The 19,677-nt window shown below is 43.9% G+C and overlaps 1 protein-coding gene across 1 annotated transcript in view; it reads right to left on the reverse strand.

Moving 5' to 3' along the window:
• Positions 1-15,920: 15,920 nt before the first annotated feature.
• Positions 15,921-19,677, reverse strand: part of VPS13C (vacuolar protein sorting 13 homolog C) — a 103,229-nt gene continuing 99,472 nt past the window's right edge. Inside the window, 3 exon segments of the mRNA XM_033166740.1 lie at positions 15,921-17,659; positions 18,870-18,959; positions 19,200-19,323. Of these exon segments, the coding sequence (XP_033022631.1) occupies positions 17,558-17,659; positions 18,870-18,959; positions 19,200-19,323 (316 nt within the window). The 3' untranslated portion in view covers positions 15,921-17,557.

Raw genomic sequence — 19,677 nt, forward strand, 5'->3', positions numbered from 1 at the left:
TTGTAAGACAATTCCCAAAACTTCAGATTCCATTCCTCCCATATTCACACAGACACTCTCACAGGCAGAGCAGCACCCCCTAGTGGCAGGTTGGGTTGACTGGCCTTTGAGAGCAAAAGGACAGCCTTAAAAATCCACTAAGCAATACAGTGGAGACAAATTAATCTCCAGCAACCATTTTCAGCTTCAAGGGGGCATAACATTTCCCAAAAGACACTCAAAAGCTTAATATTTCTCCCCACCTGTTTTCTGATTCTCACAACCCTAATAGGCTGATGCCTCAGTGCCATTTTCTTAAAAAAAATCTTACTGGTGACTCTATTGTTATGTAACCAATCGGATTTAGTTATTAGTTGATGAAGCTGTTGCTAGGTGATTCCCAAACAGCCAATTTGTAGACTTTCTTCGCAGATCTATGGAACTACCAACTGAACATCAAGTTTATGGGGGATATCTGGACATAAAAGGAGCCTGCTGGATCAGGCCAATGGCCATTCTGGTCCAGCATGCCCAGGGGTAAACCCTCAAGCAGCACCCAGGCACAACAGCCCTCACCCCTTCCTGTGGCTTCCACCAACAGAAGCACTACTGCCTCCAACTGTGGAAGCAGAGAACAGCCATCATGGCTAGTGGCTACAGCTAGCCTTCTCCTCCATGGATCTGTCCAATCCTCTTTCAAATCCATCCAGGTTGGTCATCTCTGCCTCCTGTGGGAGCAGGTCCATAGCTTTACTGTGCTCTGCATGTGTAAAGATGGGGTTTCTGATATATGTGCCACAAGGGACACCTCTTTGAAACACAGATGAAGCACGCACACACACACTGCCCAAACGTCCCCTTTCCCCCTTAACTGGAAGGGGGAAAGTTTCTATCATGAGAGGGTGTGTGTAAAAAAGTGAAGTCTGTTAAGCAACCGTCTTACACTACCAAGGTATAGAGAATTCTCCTGTAGTTGTTCGTCCTTCCCTTTGCACATTGCAACTGCACGTCCCAGGAGACACCTGTTCATCAACAAGCTGTCTTGTTTTTTTTAAGAAATGAACAAACCCTGAAACAATTGCAGCTAGCAAAGGCAAGGAAAGCTGGCTAGAGGTTATATATTGCTCAAGGCGGGCACAGGTGGATGGAACTGCAAGCCAGGTCAGAAACGGAACAAGAGCAAGAGGGGGGGAGGTTTGTGTTTTGTGGACAGGAAAAGGGCAGAAAAAGAATGACCCATCAGAGGCGACTGCCCCTAAGTGAATGGAGCAGCTGCTCATACTGGGACGAGATGGTCAGTAAGGCAGTCTGGAAAGAATAAGCACAGGGCCATCTGCCGACTTGGGACTTTGCACCTTCTGGGTACAGCAGAGAGTCTGTCCAGTAAAGCTTCTCCAAGTCACGACAAGGGGAGGAAAATGAAATCAAGTTTGCCCAGCAGAAACTCAGCCTCTCGATTCCATGCCAATCAAAACAATGTTCGATTCTGTTGAATCAGCTATAAGGGGCAAATTCTGCAGCCTAGGACTTCCTAATGCTTGGCACCATCAGCAGATGACCCTAACGAGGATGAAACTCACAACACGGGGAAGGAAGGGCTTTAATCCAGCATGCCCCACCATGGTGCGATCCAAGTCCAACATTTTTATCAACTCGACAAAGCCAGCTCTCATTTGCTAAATCCAGTTTAGGAGTCTCAGATGCAAAGTTTAGTTGGCTAAAAGATTCTGAAACATCCGTAGGCTAAACGTCATTAGGCGGACAGTCTCTAGCTAAGGGCAAAGCCAGGGGCACTTGAAAATGCTGATAGCGCTAGGGAGAGAAACGCATGTGGTGCTCCGCTTTGGAGAGGGACATTTGGTGAAAAGGATTGTGCAGCAGATGCTTCCTGGCCTTATTGCATTTTAAGTTATGTTTGCTCACCTGACATCACTTAAATTAGTTATCCCTTCATTGTCTACCCATGTACATCATGTATACAATCACTTTTTTTGGCATCCTGGAGGAAATCCACATTCTCTTGTTATATGTTGAAAGGTGGTATATGATATATATATTATAATCAATCAATCAATTAATTTAAGAATGACATGTTTTCTGATTTTAGATAACACCAAACCACTTTGAATACGAACTATGGCAGCAAGGTGTCAAGTGGTTAAGAGAATAAATTCATCATCAACAAAAACAACTGTCCCCCCCCCAAATATGAGTCCATATTTCTTCCAACTGAGCTCTGATGCTGGAAGAAGGTAGAAGAGGTGGCTGCAGAGCTTCAAATTCTTTGCAGAATAGGGAGACATAGCCTTCTGTCAGGGATGGAGTCAGAAGCAGGTCAGCAATAAAGGAAGCAGATCTCCATTGTCAGTAAAGTTAATTCTTTATTCAAGGAATTGAGCATACAACTCAGCCTAGTGGTCTCAGCAACACTCCCCAGTAGGTCTTGCCCTTATGGAGCAGTTGCCAGGACTGAAGGTCCCAACTATCCTGGATGTTTCCCAAGCAGTCTCAGACTGTGTCTGTGCACCTCTGACCTCTGCTCTGCTAATTACTCTGTGCGTTCTTTGAGACCAGAGGAGAAGGGAATTTGTTGCTGCAGGAGAGGGAGACTCTAGTCTAGGGTTTCTCCAGCAGTCCCTTGGCCCATCTCCTCCACTTCAGCCTCAGAGTCTGAACTGCTCCCTGCCACTGGCTCTTCCTGCTCACTAAACCCTGTTGCTCCTTCAGCACCCAGCACCTCCTCCCAATCTTCTCCCTCTGATTGCTCCTCGGCATCCCACCACTAATCCCCTGGCTCTGAGCCCTCCTCTCCTGAGGTTTCCCAGCTGCTCCCTCCCACCAAGGCCAAATGTGTACTTAACGATTTGCTAATTAACTGTTGTTGTCGTTCAGTTGTGTCTGACTCTTCGTGACCCCATGGACCAGAGCATGCCAGGCACCCCTATCCTCCACTGCCTCCCACAGTTTGGCCAAACTCATGCTAGTCGCACCGAGAACACTGTCCAACCATCTCATCCTCTGTCGTCCCCTTCGCCTTGTACCCTCCATCTTTCCCAACATTAGGGTCTTTTCCAGGGAGTCTTCTCTTCTCATGAGGTGGCTAATTAACTAACGGCCCACAAAAAGATCACTGTCTCCAAGTGGCAGCCAAGGAGTCAATGGCCATTAAGGAGATAGACCGTCACTTAAAGACACAGGCTTTCAAGCTGTCATGGGTAGTTTGGCCCTACAACAGGCTTAACCAATACCAGGGCTGGCCCAAGCCATTTCACTGCCTGAGACAAAGGAGGGGATGGTGCCCTTTGACGCCTCCCAATACAACCAGACTGGTGGTTGAAGCTTCCTTCAACAGTGGGGGAAACACCCTCCACCACCCTGATAGCAGCTGGCTAGTTTTGGGGCCTCAAAGGGAATTGTGGGAAGCTGCTTCCACTCCCGGCATTAGCTCCCTGAAGAAGCTGCATCATTCCAGCTAATATGATGGCTGGCCCTAACCAGTGGCATAGCAGCAGTTGCCCTGGGTGCAAGTTTATTAAGGATGCAACATTTCAACACCTCGTGCTGCCTCAATACAGCTTCCGTTGCTGGGCTTCTCCGGGCAAACCAGAAAGCAACCTCTCCAGACAATGGAACAACTCTTATCTCTGTGGCTGCAATCTCCTGGGTGATGCAGACACTGTTGAATGCACATGCGTACTCCATTTCCCTCCCTCTGCATGACCCTGGGCGATGGCAACCCACACTACACCACTGGCCCTAAGTGATCCCTCACCCCCAGGTGTAAAGCAAACAGAGGAAAGGAGGTAAAAAAAGACACAACACACCTCCCCGAGCTTCTTCCTTCAAGGGAAGCATCGCTGATTACTTAATATCCCAGCAAAGTGTCTTGACCCTCTTCAAGCAAAGGTCACAGAAGTTAATTTGCCAGCCAGGGATGGATGCAGGGATGGCCATGTTTTGATTTGAACCCTTCGGCCTGAAGGAGACCAGGCATTTCAAAGTGGCTATGCCGTTTATTAAACACTCCTCTCTGGATTAAGCAATGGCTTGCAGCTCCAAAACTGCCAAGCCATCACATTTCCCAGGCAATTCACTGTTTGAAGAGAAAATGTAAAAATAAAGTCCGCAGAAAGCAGCCTCTCTCTCTCTCTCTCCTCTGCGAGGGAAATTCACATAAGGAGCTTAGCTGCGTTTCTCAGCTTGGGGAGCTTACACTGGGCACTCCTCTCTCCCCTGACAGCAACACAAAGTATCCAGCTAGAGAGATTTACTGGCGGTGCCAGCAAGAAGTGACACAACAGCTCTCGGAAGTCATTCCCACCATCTCCCCCCCACCCACCCTACCCCGCCCCACAATTTTCCATTGCAAAGAAGGAAAAGGACAAGCTGGCACATCAAGCTGAGAGGGCAAAGAGGTGGCGGCAGGTGCAAACACGCTCAGAGGGGCTGAGCATACAGAGCAATCTTTGCTGAGCTGCTTTCGCCAACCTGGTGCCCTCTGGATGCTTCGGACTGCAACTCCCAGCACCCCCAGCCTGCAAAGCAGAGGCGCTGCCCCATCCGAAGCCCTCCCCCCCAAGATCACTGGCACATTTCAGTCAGTTGAAAGCACTCTAGGAGCCTGCAAAGCAGAACTGGAGAAGGGGCCCCGGGGCCCCGGCAGAGAGGCCTGGAGGGCTGCGTTGGTCCTGGAGCCAGATCCAGATCCCTATCCATACTCTTAACCCAGAACCCTTAACAAACTACGATAATCAGGAAGGTGTGCCATATTCTGGTTGCCATGTGTCTTCTATTCCCAGGACACGTCCTCTTTTTCAGGGGTAAAATTTCTGTCTGGGTGGATTTTTTTAAAAAAAATTGTCAGAATGTCTCTGGCTATACTTTCTGGATGAGACATAGATATAACTGATGGTTGAAGACTTGCTTTCCTCTTCTCCTGCCCATCTCAGCAATATATCACAGCTTCTATAGCCTAAATATAGGTAAAGGTAAAGGGACCCCTGACCATTAGGTCCAGTCATGTCCGACTCTGGGGTTGTGGCGCGCATCTCGTGTTACTGGCCAAGGGAGTTGGCGTACAGCTTCCGGGTCATGTGGCCAGCATGACAAAGCCGCTTCTGGCGAACCAGAGCAGCGCATGGAAACACCATCTACCTTCCTGCCGGAGCGGTACCTATTTATCTACCTGCACTTTGACATGCTTTCGAGCTGCTAGGTGGGCAGGAGCTGAGACCGAGCAACGGGAGCTCACCCCATCACGGGGATTCGAACCACTGACCTTCTGATTGGCAAGCCCTAGGCTCTGTGGTTTAGACCACAGCGCCACCCGCGTCCCGTATATATACATATCGTAGGGGTATTTAAAATGAGAGTCGTCATAGCAGTCTCTTTTTTGCTCTTCAAAACATGGCAACCCAAGACTTTACCTCAGGTAGCAAAATGCATGAACAAAAAGACAGACACCCTTCAAAATTTGCAGTTCTCCAACCAAAAGAATGTGCACCAAAATGCTGTGTGTGTGTATTATTATTATTATTATTATTATTATTATTATTTCGGGAAGTTTTTAATTTGTGACTTTGTATTGTATTTTAGTACTTGTTGGAGGCCGCCCAGAGTGGCCGGGGAGACCCAGCCAGATGGGTGGGGTATAAATAATAAATTATTATTCTTATTCTTATTATATGTATGTGTGTGCATTGGTTAGAACAACATCCAAAATCACATTATAATTGAGGGAAATTGCTTGCAGAAATGAGCATCGCAGCCAAAATTGGCATACAATATTTGCACATTAGCACTAAAAATGAATTTTCTATATGAGGACTTTAAAAAAACAAAAAACAAAATGCAAATGCAGCGAACTGCACTTAAGAGTGGGGAAATGAGAAACGGGAGAAACTGGCAGATTTCTCCACCGCTACTTGAGACACACACCTACAGCGCAGGCATCTATCATGGTTAGGAAAACTGGTGATCTTTAGTGACAGCCTTTGGCAGCAGCCAGGAACGTGGCTGCTTCCTGCCTTTAAAACCCTCCATCCCTTTATTAATAGAAGCATCAGCTCATTAGGCTGTCTCTACAAGTCAGGGAGCATCTGAATCTTATTTAAAACTTTATTAGCTTCCCATTCCCTCCTTCAGCACTTGCTCCTTGGATCTTCCAGGCAGGCCTGATGCGGTGTTACTTTCACGGCACCTGTTTGTGATCCTCACAAGGGGGCCTTTCTGGGTGTTTACAAGAATCAAGCCATGGACAGTTGACACAAACCTGCATAAATTTTGCAGCTGTTAATTTATTTGTATCTACACAAATGTAGGGCAGTTTTCAGAAAGGAAAAATGAGCTCATTCTGCTTGCAGTTGTTGGGGCTTCCTCTGAGCTACAGGGATCAGGCCCCTACTTGCTCTTCCCCCACCTCAAACAAATTAAGATGGTGGGCATGTGAGGAGTGCACTGTGCAATGTGCCCAGCCTCCATGGGAGCAAAGTGAAAATGAAATACCATAAACACATAATTTTTAAAAGGGAGACCAAAAGGAAACACATGTGCGCATGAGCTGCTCTGGTGGTGACTTGGCCACTGGCCTGCAAAGCTGCAAAAGTCCCATGCTGGAAGCAGTCGCAGTCCAGTCACAGACGACTCTGGGGTTGCGCCGCTCATCTCGCTTTACTGGCCGAGGGAGCCGGCGTTTGTCCGCAGACAGCTTCCGGGTCATGACTAAGTGGCCAGCATGACTAAGCCACTTCTGACAAACCAGAGCAGCTCACGTAAACGTCGTTTACCTTCCTGCTGGAGCGGTACCTATTTATCTACTTGCACTTTGACGTGCTTTCGAACTGCTAGGTGGGCAGGAGCTGGGACCGAACAACAGGAGCTCACCCCATTTCAGTGATTCGAACCGCCGACTTTCTCATCGGCAAGCCCTAGGCTTAGTGGTTTAACCCACAGCGCCACCCGTGTCACTTTTTACCACTCCCCAAATAAATGACCATCACCATTCACAGCTCTTATGGGTGGAGCTTCAGAAGCCGACTCACCAAGTCATGCTGCTATTATCATTACTATTGTTATCACACATATATTTTACCTTTCCTCCAAGTAGCTCAAGGTGGCACACACAATTCTCCCTCTTCCCATTTTCTGTTCATGTCTGAGAGACAGTAACTGGCCCAAGGCCACCCACTGAGTTTGCATTTCATCTGGCCCATAGAAAACACCATATAATCTCTTATCATTAGGGAGGACACTATTCCCACCAGGAATACAAACTAGTTCCTCACGCCCAGGCCTGACAAGGAGCCTAAAATCTTCTTCTGAGGGAGGGGCCAAAAGGCTGGAAAGAATGAGCAAAGGAAGAAAGGAATAAACCTGTAGCAATTTAAAGCACTCCCCCCCCCCCCCATGATATGCTGCTCCAGAATACAGATAATGAGACGTGTTCTGCAGACTCTTAAAAATCTGGGGATGCAATTTATCCCCATGAAGTCTTCAATATGACTAATAAAAACACATTGTCCTCTAAGTCATGTATTAAAGCTGAGCTGAGCCCCTGGCAGGATGCTCTGCCTCCCCGCCTCCCCTCCCCTGGTTCTGGCTTTGCTGATCTCCACACACACTGATTGGTAGAACAAACAATAGCAAATGCCATCTGCCATTGATCATCTGCTGCTGGGTGAGAATAGATCTTTAATCACTGTCTCCCTGGGAAGAATACAAAAATCGAGATGGATACGAAGGTGTCACAGTTGGAGAGACAATTGCAACACCTTCATTAAAATTTTTGGGACTCCAGCAGACCAAAGGCTGGCCCACTTTTAAAAAGAAAAAACTATTTTATGCGCTTTCTTCCAGCTGTCGGGAAGGCCCAGAAACTGATTTCAAATCTCAATTGTGATGCATGGGCATAGACAGGCTTTATGTTGGGGGGGGGGCTTTATGTTAGGGGGGAGAACATCATTTAGTTAAATATTTTCATTGATTTACTTGATTTAGGGGGGGGGCATCAGTCCCCTGCCCATGTTGTGATGTACTGATGTATTCATCAGGCCACACACAGATACCCTGACAGAGGTATCAGCATTTTCCAGGTACTTCTGAACTGATGGAAAGTTGAAAATTGGTAGCTCAACAGTGAAATCAAGACACGAGACCTTTTGCCACATGTCCCCTTCCTTTGTGGTCGGGTATATGGCTGCCAAAGAAGAGAGGCCTTTTTGGTGGTGGTGTCCCAATGTCAGCCATTTGTGCACATGTGCCTGTCACCATCTCTCACCTCTAGACACCAGGTAAAGTCCATCCTGTTGCCCAGAGCTTTGGATATCACCCTATTTCCTTTAATCTGCTTTATATGTGCTTGCTTCTTACTAGATGGATTTCTTTTTAATTAAAAAAACCACTTTTATAAATCTGGTACTGATTCCACTGTTAAGTTTTGCCTGGTGCCTTGAGTGTTTTTGAAATAGAAAGGCAAGGCACAATTTTTTAAAAATAAAATATATTCCGTTCCAGAGTTCACATGAAAACATGGACTTGCAAAGTCCCGTCCCCCCCACCTGCAAACATACCCCCTCCATTTGGATGGGAAGGGGGAGCACTGACCTGGAAGACAACACCTCAATTTCATATGCAATAAAGAGCATACACAATTAATTGCGCCACCACTTATCCTTTGCTCTCCACCTGGATATTTATGGATGGCACACACACTCTGTAAGTGGAAGAGGCATGAAGAACAGCTGCTTGGGCTGTTTGTGTGTGTTCTAATGTAACAAAAAGTGTTGTGGCACCTGAAAGGCTCAACCAAATTTATTATAGCATAAGCTTCCACAGAATGTCTTTTGGAATTTTTTTTTTGTTTTAATAAATTTGTTAGTCTTTCATGTGCTATAAGACTCTTTGTTCTAAGGCAGCTTCCCCTCTGGAAAATGTAGGATGTCTGTGTGCAATACAGAAAACAGACCTTGCATTTCAAGGGCTGTCGGGCGGACAGCACTCAGTTTCAAGGGCAACCTGGATCAAGTCCCGTTTCAGATAAAGGGGAGGCAAAGCCAGAGGCTGTGAAGCTGCCCACCCACAGTTCCTGGACAGTACTGTAGCTGAACAGTCACAGATCTTCCTGATCTTCCCCACCGTGGATAGTTGTATTCTAGCTCTATTTAAATGGGTTAGATCTAAATTTGCATGTATACATCTAAATTAGCAGATGCAAGTGTATGCAAATTTCTGTCCTCTTGCACCCTAGAAAGTTGTGTGGTTTGTTTCTTTGCGCCTTTTCCTCTGCTGTTATATGCCTATAGAAATATGTCAGAACTTCAGACAATCATCCCAACTCCACCCTCCCAACTCCACTTGCATGCTGTGCTGCCGTCCTCCTTGTGTTAAGTAGAAATCTGTTTCTGGGTCTGATGGAAATGCAAGTAAAAGTCTCACGGCTGCTGCACAGTTCAGACACCCCCTTTTTTGAGAGAACCGGTCTCTCGTGCCACCTCCTTTGCATATCTATGAACTTAAGCAAGGGCAAAACTAGGCTTTATTTCACCCGGGTCAAAGACTCAGTTTGGCACACACACACACACACACACACACACACACAGAGAGAGAGAGAGAGAGAGGGAGAGGGAGAGGGAGAGGCTGGGAACCTCAATGGCACCCCTCTGGAAGCTTCACCCAGGGCACAAAACCCTGGCTGGTGGGGTCCAAAGGAGAGCAGAGAAATATGTTTGGCACCAGCTTGGCTGCAGGAGTTGCCAGAAGGAGACATACAATGTGCCATCCAACCATCTTAGGGACTCCACTTCGAATCTGTGTAGTTTACTCTTTACTCCTTTCTTCTCCTGCAGATATCCAGCAAAACAGGTAAAAGAGTTTTCACTCTGGACAGTGTTCTCGAAGCTACCAACATGAGTCTGACCAAACTGCGGGAGGCAGCGGAAGACAGGAGTGCCTGGCGTGCTCTGGTCCATGGGGTCACAAAGAGTGGGACACGACTAAACAACAACAACAAAGACATGGGTGGACTTTTGAAAAGAAGGTCCATAAAATAAACTTCTTTTGTCTTTAGCTTTTAAAAAAATGGTTAGACTGCACATTTGGAATCTTCCTCACCAAAGTCCAGCGCTCATCTAGCATTCTTATCAGGCTCATTTTTCACGGAATGGCCCGACTACCTTCCCAGGTTGATGAATCAGCTGAATACCTCTGGGAACTCACAAGCATGGGATGGAGATGATTATCCCATATTCTTTTGTTGTCAGCATCTGGCTTTGACAGGTATATTTCCTTTAACCTATTGACAGATACATTCATGGAGGATAGGTCTATTTTGCATAAACATAATATCCAAATTAGTTTTACGGTTCCCCCCCCCCTCATATCTTTTTAAAGCTATCACTTTTATAAAAGCACTTGTCATCAGGCTGCTCCCAGTTTAAGAAAAAGAAGTCTCTATTTTGTTACACAGAGCTCTTTGTTCTACTTTACAAGGAGTTATTACTCAAAAAGCATGCTTTTTGTTGCAAAAACTCAGGTTGGTCAGTCATGTTATGTACACTATTCTGCAGCCTATGAAAAACTGCCTTTGAGCTTTTGAAATAACAGGCTACCTGGGGTGAAAGTGGATAATGACACAATATTATTGCTAAGTATGCCCTATTGCTTTGACTTTTTCTTCCTTGGGTCTAGTAATATAATCCACAAACCACGCTCTTTAGACAACCAGTTGTTTAAAAAGAAAAGTTTGCAAATTCTTCTCACTGCACTCTGAGTTATGTCCTGTTATGAGGTTTTTTTAAGGGGGGGGGGTCCAGTCTTGATAATACACATGGGTTCCTTTCCCAACCTATGATCATGTTTGTGGGCATTCCTTTGTTGAGGTAATGGTTTTGGCTGGCCAGCAAAGTGCCCTAAGCAGCATCTCCAAGAATGAGCTTGGTTGCAACAGCTACAGCAAAGTGATGCTGCTGTCCAGGGAGGGAGAGGGAAGCATTCACCTGGATAGAGGCCATGTGGTCCTACCAATAGGAACAATAGCCAGAGTTGTGGAAGCTGGCAGGCACAGAGGCATGTCTTGCTCTGTGCTGGATGGTGGGGCTCCCCTGGAAACCAAATGGGAAAGCAAAATCTAGGGGGGTACTTATGCTGTGATGTCCTCTATGCTGCATACTAAGTGGTGTAATGATTAGCATGCCCTTAAAGGCGTATGAACTTCACTAAAATAAAACAATATTGGAGCATGAGACTGTCATAGATAGGGCCTAGTTGGTGATGGCTCCCCCATTCTGTAATTCCGTTTCAATGGAGATACACTCAACCCCTCATTTACATCTTTTGTCACCTACTGAAACACAGCTGTTACATTTGGCTTATGGGGGTTAACAGGATGGTTTTGCTGTTGATTGTTTTGTGACTATATTCTGCTGTCGACTGTTCTTGAGATATTGTGGTTTTATAGTTTTATTGCTGCTGTTTTCTTTTTTAGTTAAGCGTTCCCTGCCCTGAAAACTTGCGTTGAAATGCTGGTCTGTTATTTAGTTGACGGAATGTATAGACTGCTTGACTGCAGTAAAACATCTAAGATGGTTTGCAATATAATAAAGTTATCAATAAATCTGCAAATAGAATGATAATAATAATAATAATAATAATAATAATAATAATAATAATAATAATAATGCCGCAAGCCTGGTTCTAGCTAGTTGATACATACCCAGGGGCTGAATGGAAACCGGGCTTGATTATTCATTTTTATTTTGCTGAAATTTATATGCACCCGTTTGTCAAAAGACCACAGCACCGGTTACAGCACAGAATGTAATAAACATACACAGCTTAACGTAATATTCATACAATACATAACTTAAATAGTCATCCATATAAAGTTAATGATAATAAGCAATGCAAAGTCATTATGTTGTGAACCACTCTGAGATCTACGGATGAAGGGTGGTATATAAATTTAAATCTTCACCATCTATGTTCCAGTTGTATATATGTGTAAATGAAACCACATACAGTCTCTGCTGACCTTCATTCCAAGGAAACTGAGCCCTGGGGAAGCAGAGGCAGCAGCTCTGCAGTCTCTCATCACTCAGAGTTTGGGGTGACATGTAACAGTATGTATACATGTCACCCCACAGTACATAAATCACACACATGGCGGAGCATTTATGCAGATGGCAAAGATCCATATCCTTCCTAACTAGATTTGAAGTTAAAGTGAGGTTTGAGTGGCCATGTTGCCCTTTTCTTCACAGTTTCCTTGCACAGATGAACTTTTACTAGTAATTACAATGTTTGACTTCCTGAAGATGCAGAGATAATGTGCTGCACATTCTGTTCCAACTCTCAGACCTTGTTCTAACAACCTTACAGAAAACCCTGCTGCAATAGTGTGGAAAGACTACCACCTTGTGGAAAGCAACAGGAAAGTTTGTGAGAAAATGGGGAGATGCAGAAGTAAGCTCTTTGTGCGACAGATCATAGAATCTTATAGTCGGAAGGGAACCCAAGGGTCGTCTAGTCCAACCCCTGCAATGCAGGAATCTCAGCTAAAGCATCCATGACAGATGGCCATCCAACCGCTGCTTAACAACCTCCAAAGAAGGAGAGTCCACCACCTTTCGTAGGAGTCTGGTTCACTGCTGAACAGCTCATACTGTCAGAAAGTTTTTCTGAATGTTTTGTCGGAATCTCCTTTCTTGTAACTTGAAGCCATTGGTTCGAGTCCTACCCTCCAGAGCAGGAGAAAACAAGCATGTTCCCTCTTCCATGTGACAGCCCTTAAGATATTTGAAGGTGGCTATCCTATCTCTTTTCAGTCTCCTCTTTTCCAAGCTAAACCCAGCTCCTTCAAGCACTCCTCCTAAGGCTGTTTCCAGGCCCTTCATCATCTTGGTTGCCCTCCCCTGCACACTTTCCAGCTTGTCAACACCCTTCTTAAATTGTGGTGCCCAGAATTGGACACAGTATTCCAGGTGTGGTCTGACTAAGGCAGAATAGAGTGGTACTATTACTTCCCTTGATCTGGACACCATACTTCTGTTGATGCAGCCTAGAATAGCATTAGCTTTTTGTTGTTGTTGTTGCTGCATCACACTGTTGACTCCTGTTAAGCTTGTGGTCCACCAAGACCCCTAGATGCATTTCACATATACTACTAGTAAGCCAAGTGTCCCTCATCCCATATTTGTGCATCTGGTTCTTCCTGCCTAAGTGCAGAACCTTACATTTGTCCCTATTGAAATTAATTCCGTTAAATTGTGCCCAGTTCTCCATCTGTTAAAGTCATTTTGAATTCTGATTCTGTCTTCTGTGGCATTAGCTACCCCTCCCAGTTTGGTGTCATCTGCAAATTGGATGAGCATTCCCTCAATTCCTTCATCCAAGTAATTTATAAAAATGTTAAACGACAATGGGCCTAGGACAGAACCTTGCAGCACCCCACTTGTCACTTTTCCCCGAATGACAAGGAAACATTAGTGAGTGCTCTTTGGGTTTGGTCAGTCAACCAGCTACAAATCCACCCAACAGTCACCTTGTTCAACCCACATTTTATCAGCTTCCTCATGAGAATATCATGTGGGACTTTGTCAAAAGCCTTACTGAAATCAAGATACACTATATCCACAGCATTTCCCCTATCCACCAAGTTTGTAATTCCATCAAAAAAAGAAATGAGGTTCATTTGGCATGACTTATTTTTGAGAAACCCATGCTGGGTCTTAGTCATCACAGCATCCTTTTCTAAGTGCTCACAGACCAACTGTTGAATTATCTGTTCTAGGACCTTCCCTGGTACTGTTGTCAAGCTCACCGGTCAGCAGTTACCTGGGTCTTCCATTCTCCCCTTTTTGAAAATGGGGACATCATTTTCCCGCCTCCAGTCTGCAGGGACCTCACCTGTTCTCCAAGAATTGTCAAAGATAATAGACTAGGCTTCCTCAACCTTGGTCCTCCAGATGTTTTTGGCCTACAACTCCCATGATCCCTAGCTAGCAGGACCAGTGGGCAGGGATGATGGGAATTGTAGTCTCAAAACATCTGGAGGGCTGAGGTTGAGGCAAAGTAGGTGTTGTGTAGTTCCGCCTTTTCTCTGTCACCCAATAGCATTTCTCTGTGTTCCCCACGCAAAGGACCTACCACTTGCTTGTTCTTCCTCTTCAGACATAGCCAAAGAAACCTTTTTAATTATTTTTACCCTCTCTTGCAAGCCTGAGCTCATTCTTAGCTTTAGTCAGCCATAACTGTTGGCTACTCATATATACTCCTCCTTGTGTGATTTCTCCTTTCCTCCATTTCTTATACATGCCCTTCTTAATCTCAGCTCATCTGTAAGCTCCTTATGCAGCCACACCGGTTTCCTTAGATGCCTCCCACTTTTCTTTCTTGTTGGTATTGCCTGCATTTGGGCCTTCAATATTTCTTCTTTTAGGAACTCCCATCCTTCTTGGACTCCCTTCTCATTGAGCATTTCTGACCACGGGATCACACCCAGTAGCTCCTGAAGCTTTTTGAAGCTGGCCTTTTTAAAGTCCAGAGTGCGTGTCCAACTACACTCAGTTTTCCCTTGCCTCTATATCCTGAAACCCAGGAGAACATGATCACTTCCTCCCAAGTTTCCAAGCACTTCCACCTCATCAATCATAGAATCATAGAGTTGGAAGAGACCACAAGGGCCATCCAGTCCAACCCCCTGCCAAGCAGGAAACACCATCAAAGCATTCCTGACAGATTGCTGTCAAGCCTCCGCTTAAAGACGTCCAAAGAAGGAGACTCCACCACACTCCTTGGCAGCAAATTCCACTGTCGAACAGCTCTCACGGTCAGGAAGTTCTTCCTAATGTTTAGGTGGAATCTTCTTTCTAGTAGTTCCTCCCTATTGTTGAGGACCAGGTCCAAGATAGGTGATCCCCTTGTTGGTTCTTCCACCTTCTGGGAAATGAAATTGTCAGTGATGCAGTAGAGGAATTTGTCAGATTGTACATTCTTGGCAGAGTTTGAGTCCTAACAGATATCAGGGAAGTTGAAGTCCCTCATGATTACTATTTCTCTCCTTTTTGAATGTTTGGTCTGCTCTACTAAGGCATCATCTGAGTCTTCAGTATGGCTTGGCGGTCGATAACAGAAACCCACAGTAAGGTTACAATTGTTTCTCTCTCCTACAATTTTTACCCATATACTCTCTATCTGCTCTTCATGCTTCAGGTCATGGATTTCTTCACAAGTGTAACATCCTTTATATCAGGGGTGGCCAACTCCCAAGAGACTGTGATGTACTTACAGAGTTAAAAACTGGCAGTGATCTACCCCCTTTTTTGGGATTCAGGTCAAAGTTGTTGTTGAGCTTTTTTAGGGAGAAGGAAATCCCTGTTCTTTGGGGGTGCAGGGCAAAAAAACTGAGCTTTTTTTTGAGGGGAGCCAAAGTTGTTGAGCTTCTTTGGGGGAGCCAGTGATCTACCACAGACATCCAGTGATCTACAGGTAGATCATGATCTACCTGTAGGACGTGCCTGCTTTATATACAATGAAGCTATTATCCCCATTTCCAGATGCTCTTTTGTCATTCATATTGTTTTCTCCCTCCCCCTCAAGATCTGGTGTAAAGCTGTCCTGATCGGATTCTCAAGACTCTTGGCAAACACATTCTTGCCAACTGCTGTGAGGTGCAACCCATCTCTCACCAGAAGTCCTTCCTCTAGGAAGCACAGGCCATGATCCAAGAAGCCAAATCCTTCCTGACACCACCTGCACAGCCAGTCGTTTACCTCAAGTATTTTCCTCTCTCTTCTTGGGCCACGACCTTCAACAGGAAGGAGTGATGAAAAGATAATCCAAGTGTGTTTCTTAAAGTTCACAGTGCAATTTATTTCAAAATTATTTGGCTGCCTATTGGTTTGGTTATTTAATATCATCAACTGTTTGTCATGAAAGCCACAACAAGCTGCATATAAAATATTTTTATTTGGCAATATTATATACACATAATGACAGAAATAAAGAGCAAACAAACAGTACCGTTTAGATGACCCTTGGCCAAGACACACTTACTGAGCTAAGTAAGGCTTTTATCTGCCAGCAAATGAGCCAGTCATAAAGGGTTGTGTCTCTTCCACTGTTCTAGGTAACTGAGCAATGCTATGTAAGAATTTGCTTAAGGAAGACAATTACCCTCCGCCACAAAAAATGTGTTTTCCACAAAATGCAGTATTTGGCAGTGTACTCCTTTTCCCCATGATATGGATTCACATAAAGCACCTGATTTACGATCAAGGCAGATACACGTTAAATCTGAATTGTTTTGCTTAAAATCCTTAATCATTAATTGCCAGCCTATAATCCCAGAACAATAAATCATAATTCCACATAGTACAAATGTTAGCATTAGTGTTGCCAAAAATGGCCAAGTACATGAATAACTAACCAAAAGTGAAGCAAATGAGCATTAAGAGGGGTACGTAAACCGAAATGCTCACAAAGGCAAAATATGTGACGATGTTACAGAAAAACAAATGGACAGACTTAAAAAGTACTGAATTTTAGATAGCAAAATCCTTCATTTGTAAAAAAAAAGGCAGTAGAAGTACTTGATTTACTATGTAGTCTGCAAACAAGACTTGCTTAACATGAACAGTACCCCAGCTGCAAAAGTGCACACAAGCTCCTGTAAACAGAGAACTCTTAATGCCTTGTTGAAGAGCAGCCCAGAATTCAGCACATGATGTCTCCAACCATTGTATACTTTGCTGTAAGGAAGCTCACCATGTTCCTAAACCCATTTGTTCATTTACACATAATCATTTTGCTGAATGTGTGATAGTCCGAACATACATTAACTTGTGCCAATCATCTCAGCCCAAACAGTGATCTATTTTAAAACCTAAATATATGCAATGTTAAAGGTAATGAGAGGCTGTTCATTAGCTGGCATAAATAAAGGTGTCATTACTAATACAGGTATGATTCCTACAGTGCAACTCACTTAATGGCCAGTCAGAAACGGGTTTGAAATCCTGAATCAAAAGAACTCCTGTATTATACTGCCTACAAAACCAGCTGAACACCAAACGAAATATTCCTGAGTCATTTCTGGATGTTTTCATTACAAACAACATAAATAATTTTTGAATAAACATAGAAAATATACTCTGAATAGAAAACACATTGCCTTCTGTTAAAAGAGAGAGAATCTGTATTACTATCACAAGCATTTCCCAACATTAACAATTTTATCTCAATACACCAAGTAAATTTGAGAAGAGGACGGAGTAGTTAATTTGCTCAAACAAATGTTCATTTAAGATTCATATTAAGCAGACCTTAATAATTTTGATCAACAAAAGTGAAAGGAATGATTGAATATAATTCTATTTATCTTTGGAAAAGAAATTATGACATTTAAATATTGCAATTATGGCTACATTCAAATATGTCAAAATAATAAATTTTTGAGTGGCCAGTCTAGGCAGCTCAACCTCCATCTCCCGCCAAAAACTGAGCATCACCAGGCATGAAAGTATCCACACAGTTTCCATAAAATTCATTCTCTGAAAGGCCACATGAATGAAATATGTTACTGTTATTAAGATGGTTCCTGTGGCCTGCTTAATTTTAAAGATGCTTGTTTCACCAACTTCTGCTGATGTCTTGTTGCTTGAGCTTCATCAATAGCACGACAGATCCTCTGGGAAGCAAACAGATTATTATTAGCCACCAAACCTCACAAAAGACTTCATGGAAAAACTGAACGAATATTTCTTGGAGAGATGCAGAAACCTGAACTTGGCTAAGCTAATAGCAACCAGAAACAAAAATTAAAAGAGCCTGAGAGGCATGGAAACAAGAGTCTGTAAGAGAAACTGCCTAAATCAACTCATTAAGATGCCCTAGCGCAAGGATTCTCAACCTCCAGAGCCCACTTGAAACAGCGGAAAATCACCAAATCCCACCAGTCATGAAATCAGTAGTGAAATGGCAAAGCCAGTCACAAAATAGTGGCAGATGGGAGACAGAACTGGGCACAATCACCTGGCAATTGCTGACATTGCTTTCCAAAGATAACCCATTTTTGGAAATTGCTACATTCTTTGCCACAATGTTTTTCTTGTGGCAAGGCATTCCACAGACCAGATTTCTTCCAGCTTAAGTACAGAAGTTTGCACTGGTGGTATTGTGATTCACTCTCCCTATTTTAGGCAGAATTTGCTGATCCAGAGGTGCAAAGTGCAGAAGGCTTCTTCTTTTACATTTGTTCCTCCCTACCCTGAAAAACAATTTTTACCTGTTTCTTGTAATTTATTCTCCCATTTGCCTTTAACACTCACACTGTAATATTCCAGAAGGAACTGAAGGATGGGGTGGCTTTTTGGCAAGATTAATAATTCCACCACCACTGAAAAGGCAAGTCCAGTAGTTTCAAGGTGTGGTCAAATCGGCACAACTGCTACTGGGACTGAGAACCAAGGAAGAGAGCTTGGCCCTGTTTCTTTAGCATGATACTCCTCAAGTGTCCTCAACCACACAGTGGGTAGGGGAATATGGGATTAAAAAAAAATACTGACAAAAGGAGGCAAGCACTCCATTCTCCAAGACCAGTACTCAAGAATGAGATTGAAAAGGAGCTCATCCATTCTTCCAATTTCTTGAGGAAAGAACTTCGAGGGTGAAGGAACGCTAACCTGAAGACCATTGAAGAAGGCGAAGATATCTTAATCTAGGTGCCAACTGCAGTGATCGTGCCTTGCGGTGAAAAGCACTGCACCAGGACAAACCTGCCCCAGGGCACTGGTGGAAATGCACTGAAGTGCAAAAGAAGAGGACCTGAGTGGTGAAGACCAGCGTTCTGCCGTATGTTTACACTGGAAATGTAGTACTAGTTCCAATATCATAATTACCCTTGCTGAAGCTGAATTCTTGAGCTGGATTCTCTTTACTGATTCTTGTCCTGAGTTCTCTCTCTTGTGAAATGTTAACAGCCCTTGGTCCTGTTAGGAAAAACCAGAACAATTTAAAGTAACTGTGAAAATGTTATTACATTCCACTATTTTTAAAAAAAAGCATAATCAGATCACTTTTGTTACGGCCCAGCTGTGGTCACAATTTTCTTATAAAAGAAAATTAGACATAAAGTTATTCCCTGTTCTATTTTGTGTTTGTGAGATTACACCCAACACCAAAGTATTTGCTTATTGTTTCTGGAACAAGTGTGAATCTGTTCCTCTTACCTTAACAAAGATCTGCAGTGTGTTTTCATCCACAACTGGTGGTCGTGTGAAGTCTTCATATGAATAATCCCAATCTGTTGTTATGTGCCCTAAAATCTCCACCTCCTTTATGAACATGACTCTCCTAGATGAAGACAGAAACATGTCAATATTTTCTCTTTAGTAAAAACTTGAGTGTTCGGCACACTCACAAAACTCAGTACAGAAATAACTACTTTTGCAGAACATGCATGTGACACAAGATAAATTTCTAATATGCTGAAGTTAAAATGTAACATCTTTGGCCACAAAATTGTTCAAATTATGACTGGACTTAAATTGGCAGATTAAATAAGCCCTTTTGCACCAGTGTTACAAAATAGTGTGGAGAGAAGTGTTATCCATTTCAGCAGATATTTCAATGAGAAAAACTTTGCCCAAAAGCAAAGTGATGGGCTCCCTGAGTGGGCTTTCAACAAAAGATAATGAAGGCATGTGA

Source organism: Lacerta agilis, chromosome 13, assembly GCF_009819535.1.
Source record: "Lacerta agilis isolate rLacAgi1 chromosome 13, rLacAgi1.pri, whole genome shotgun sequence".
In the NCBI taxonomy this organism is placed as follows: domain Eukaryota; kingdom Metazoa; phylum Chordata; class Lepidosauria; order Squamata; family Lacertidae; genus Lacerta; species Lacerta agilis.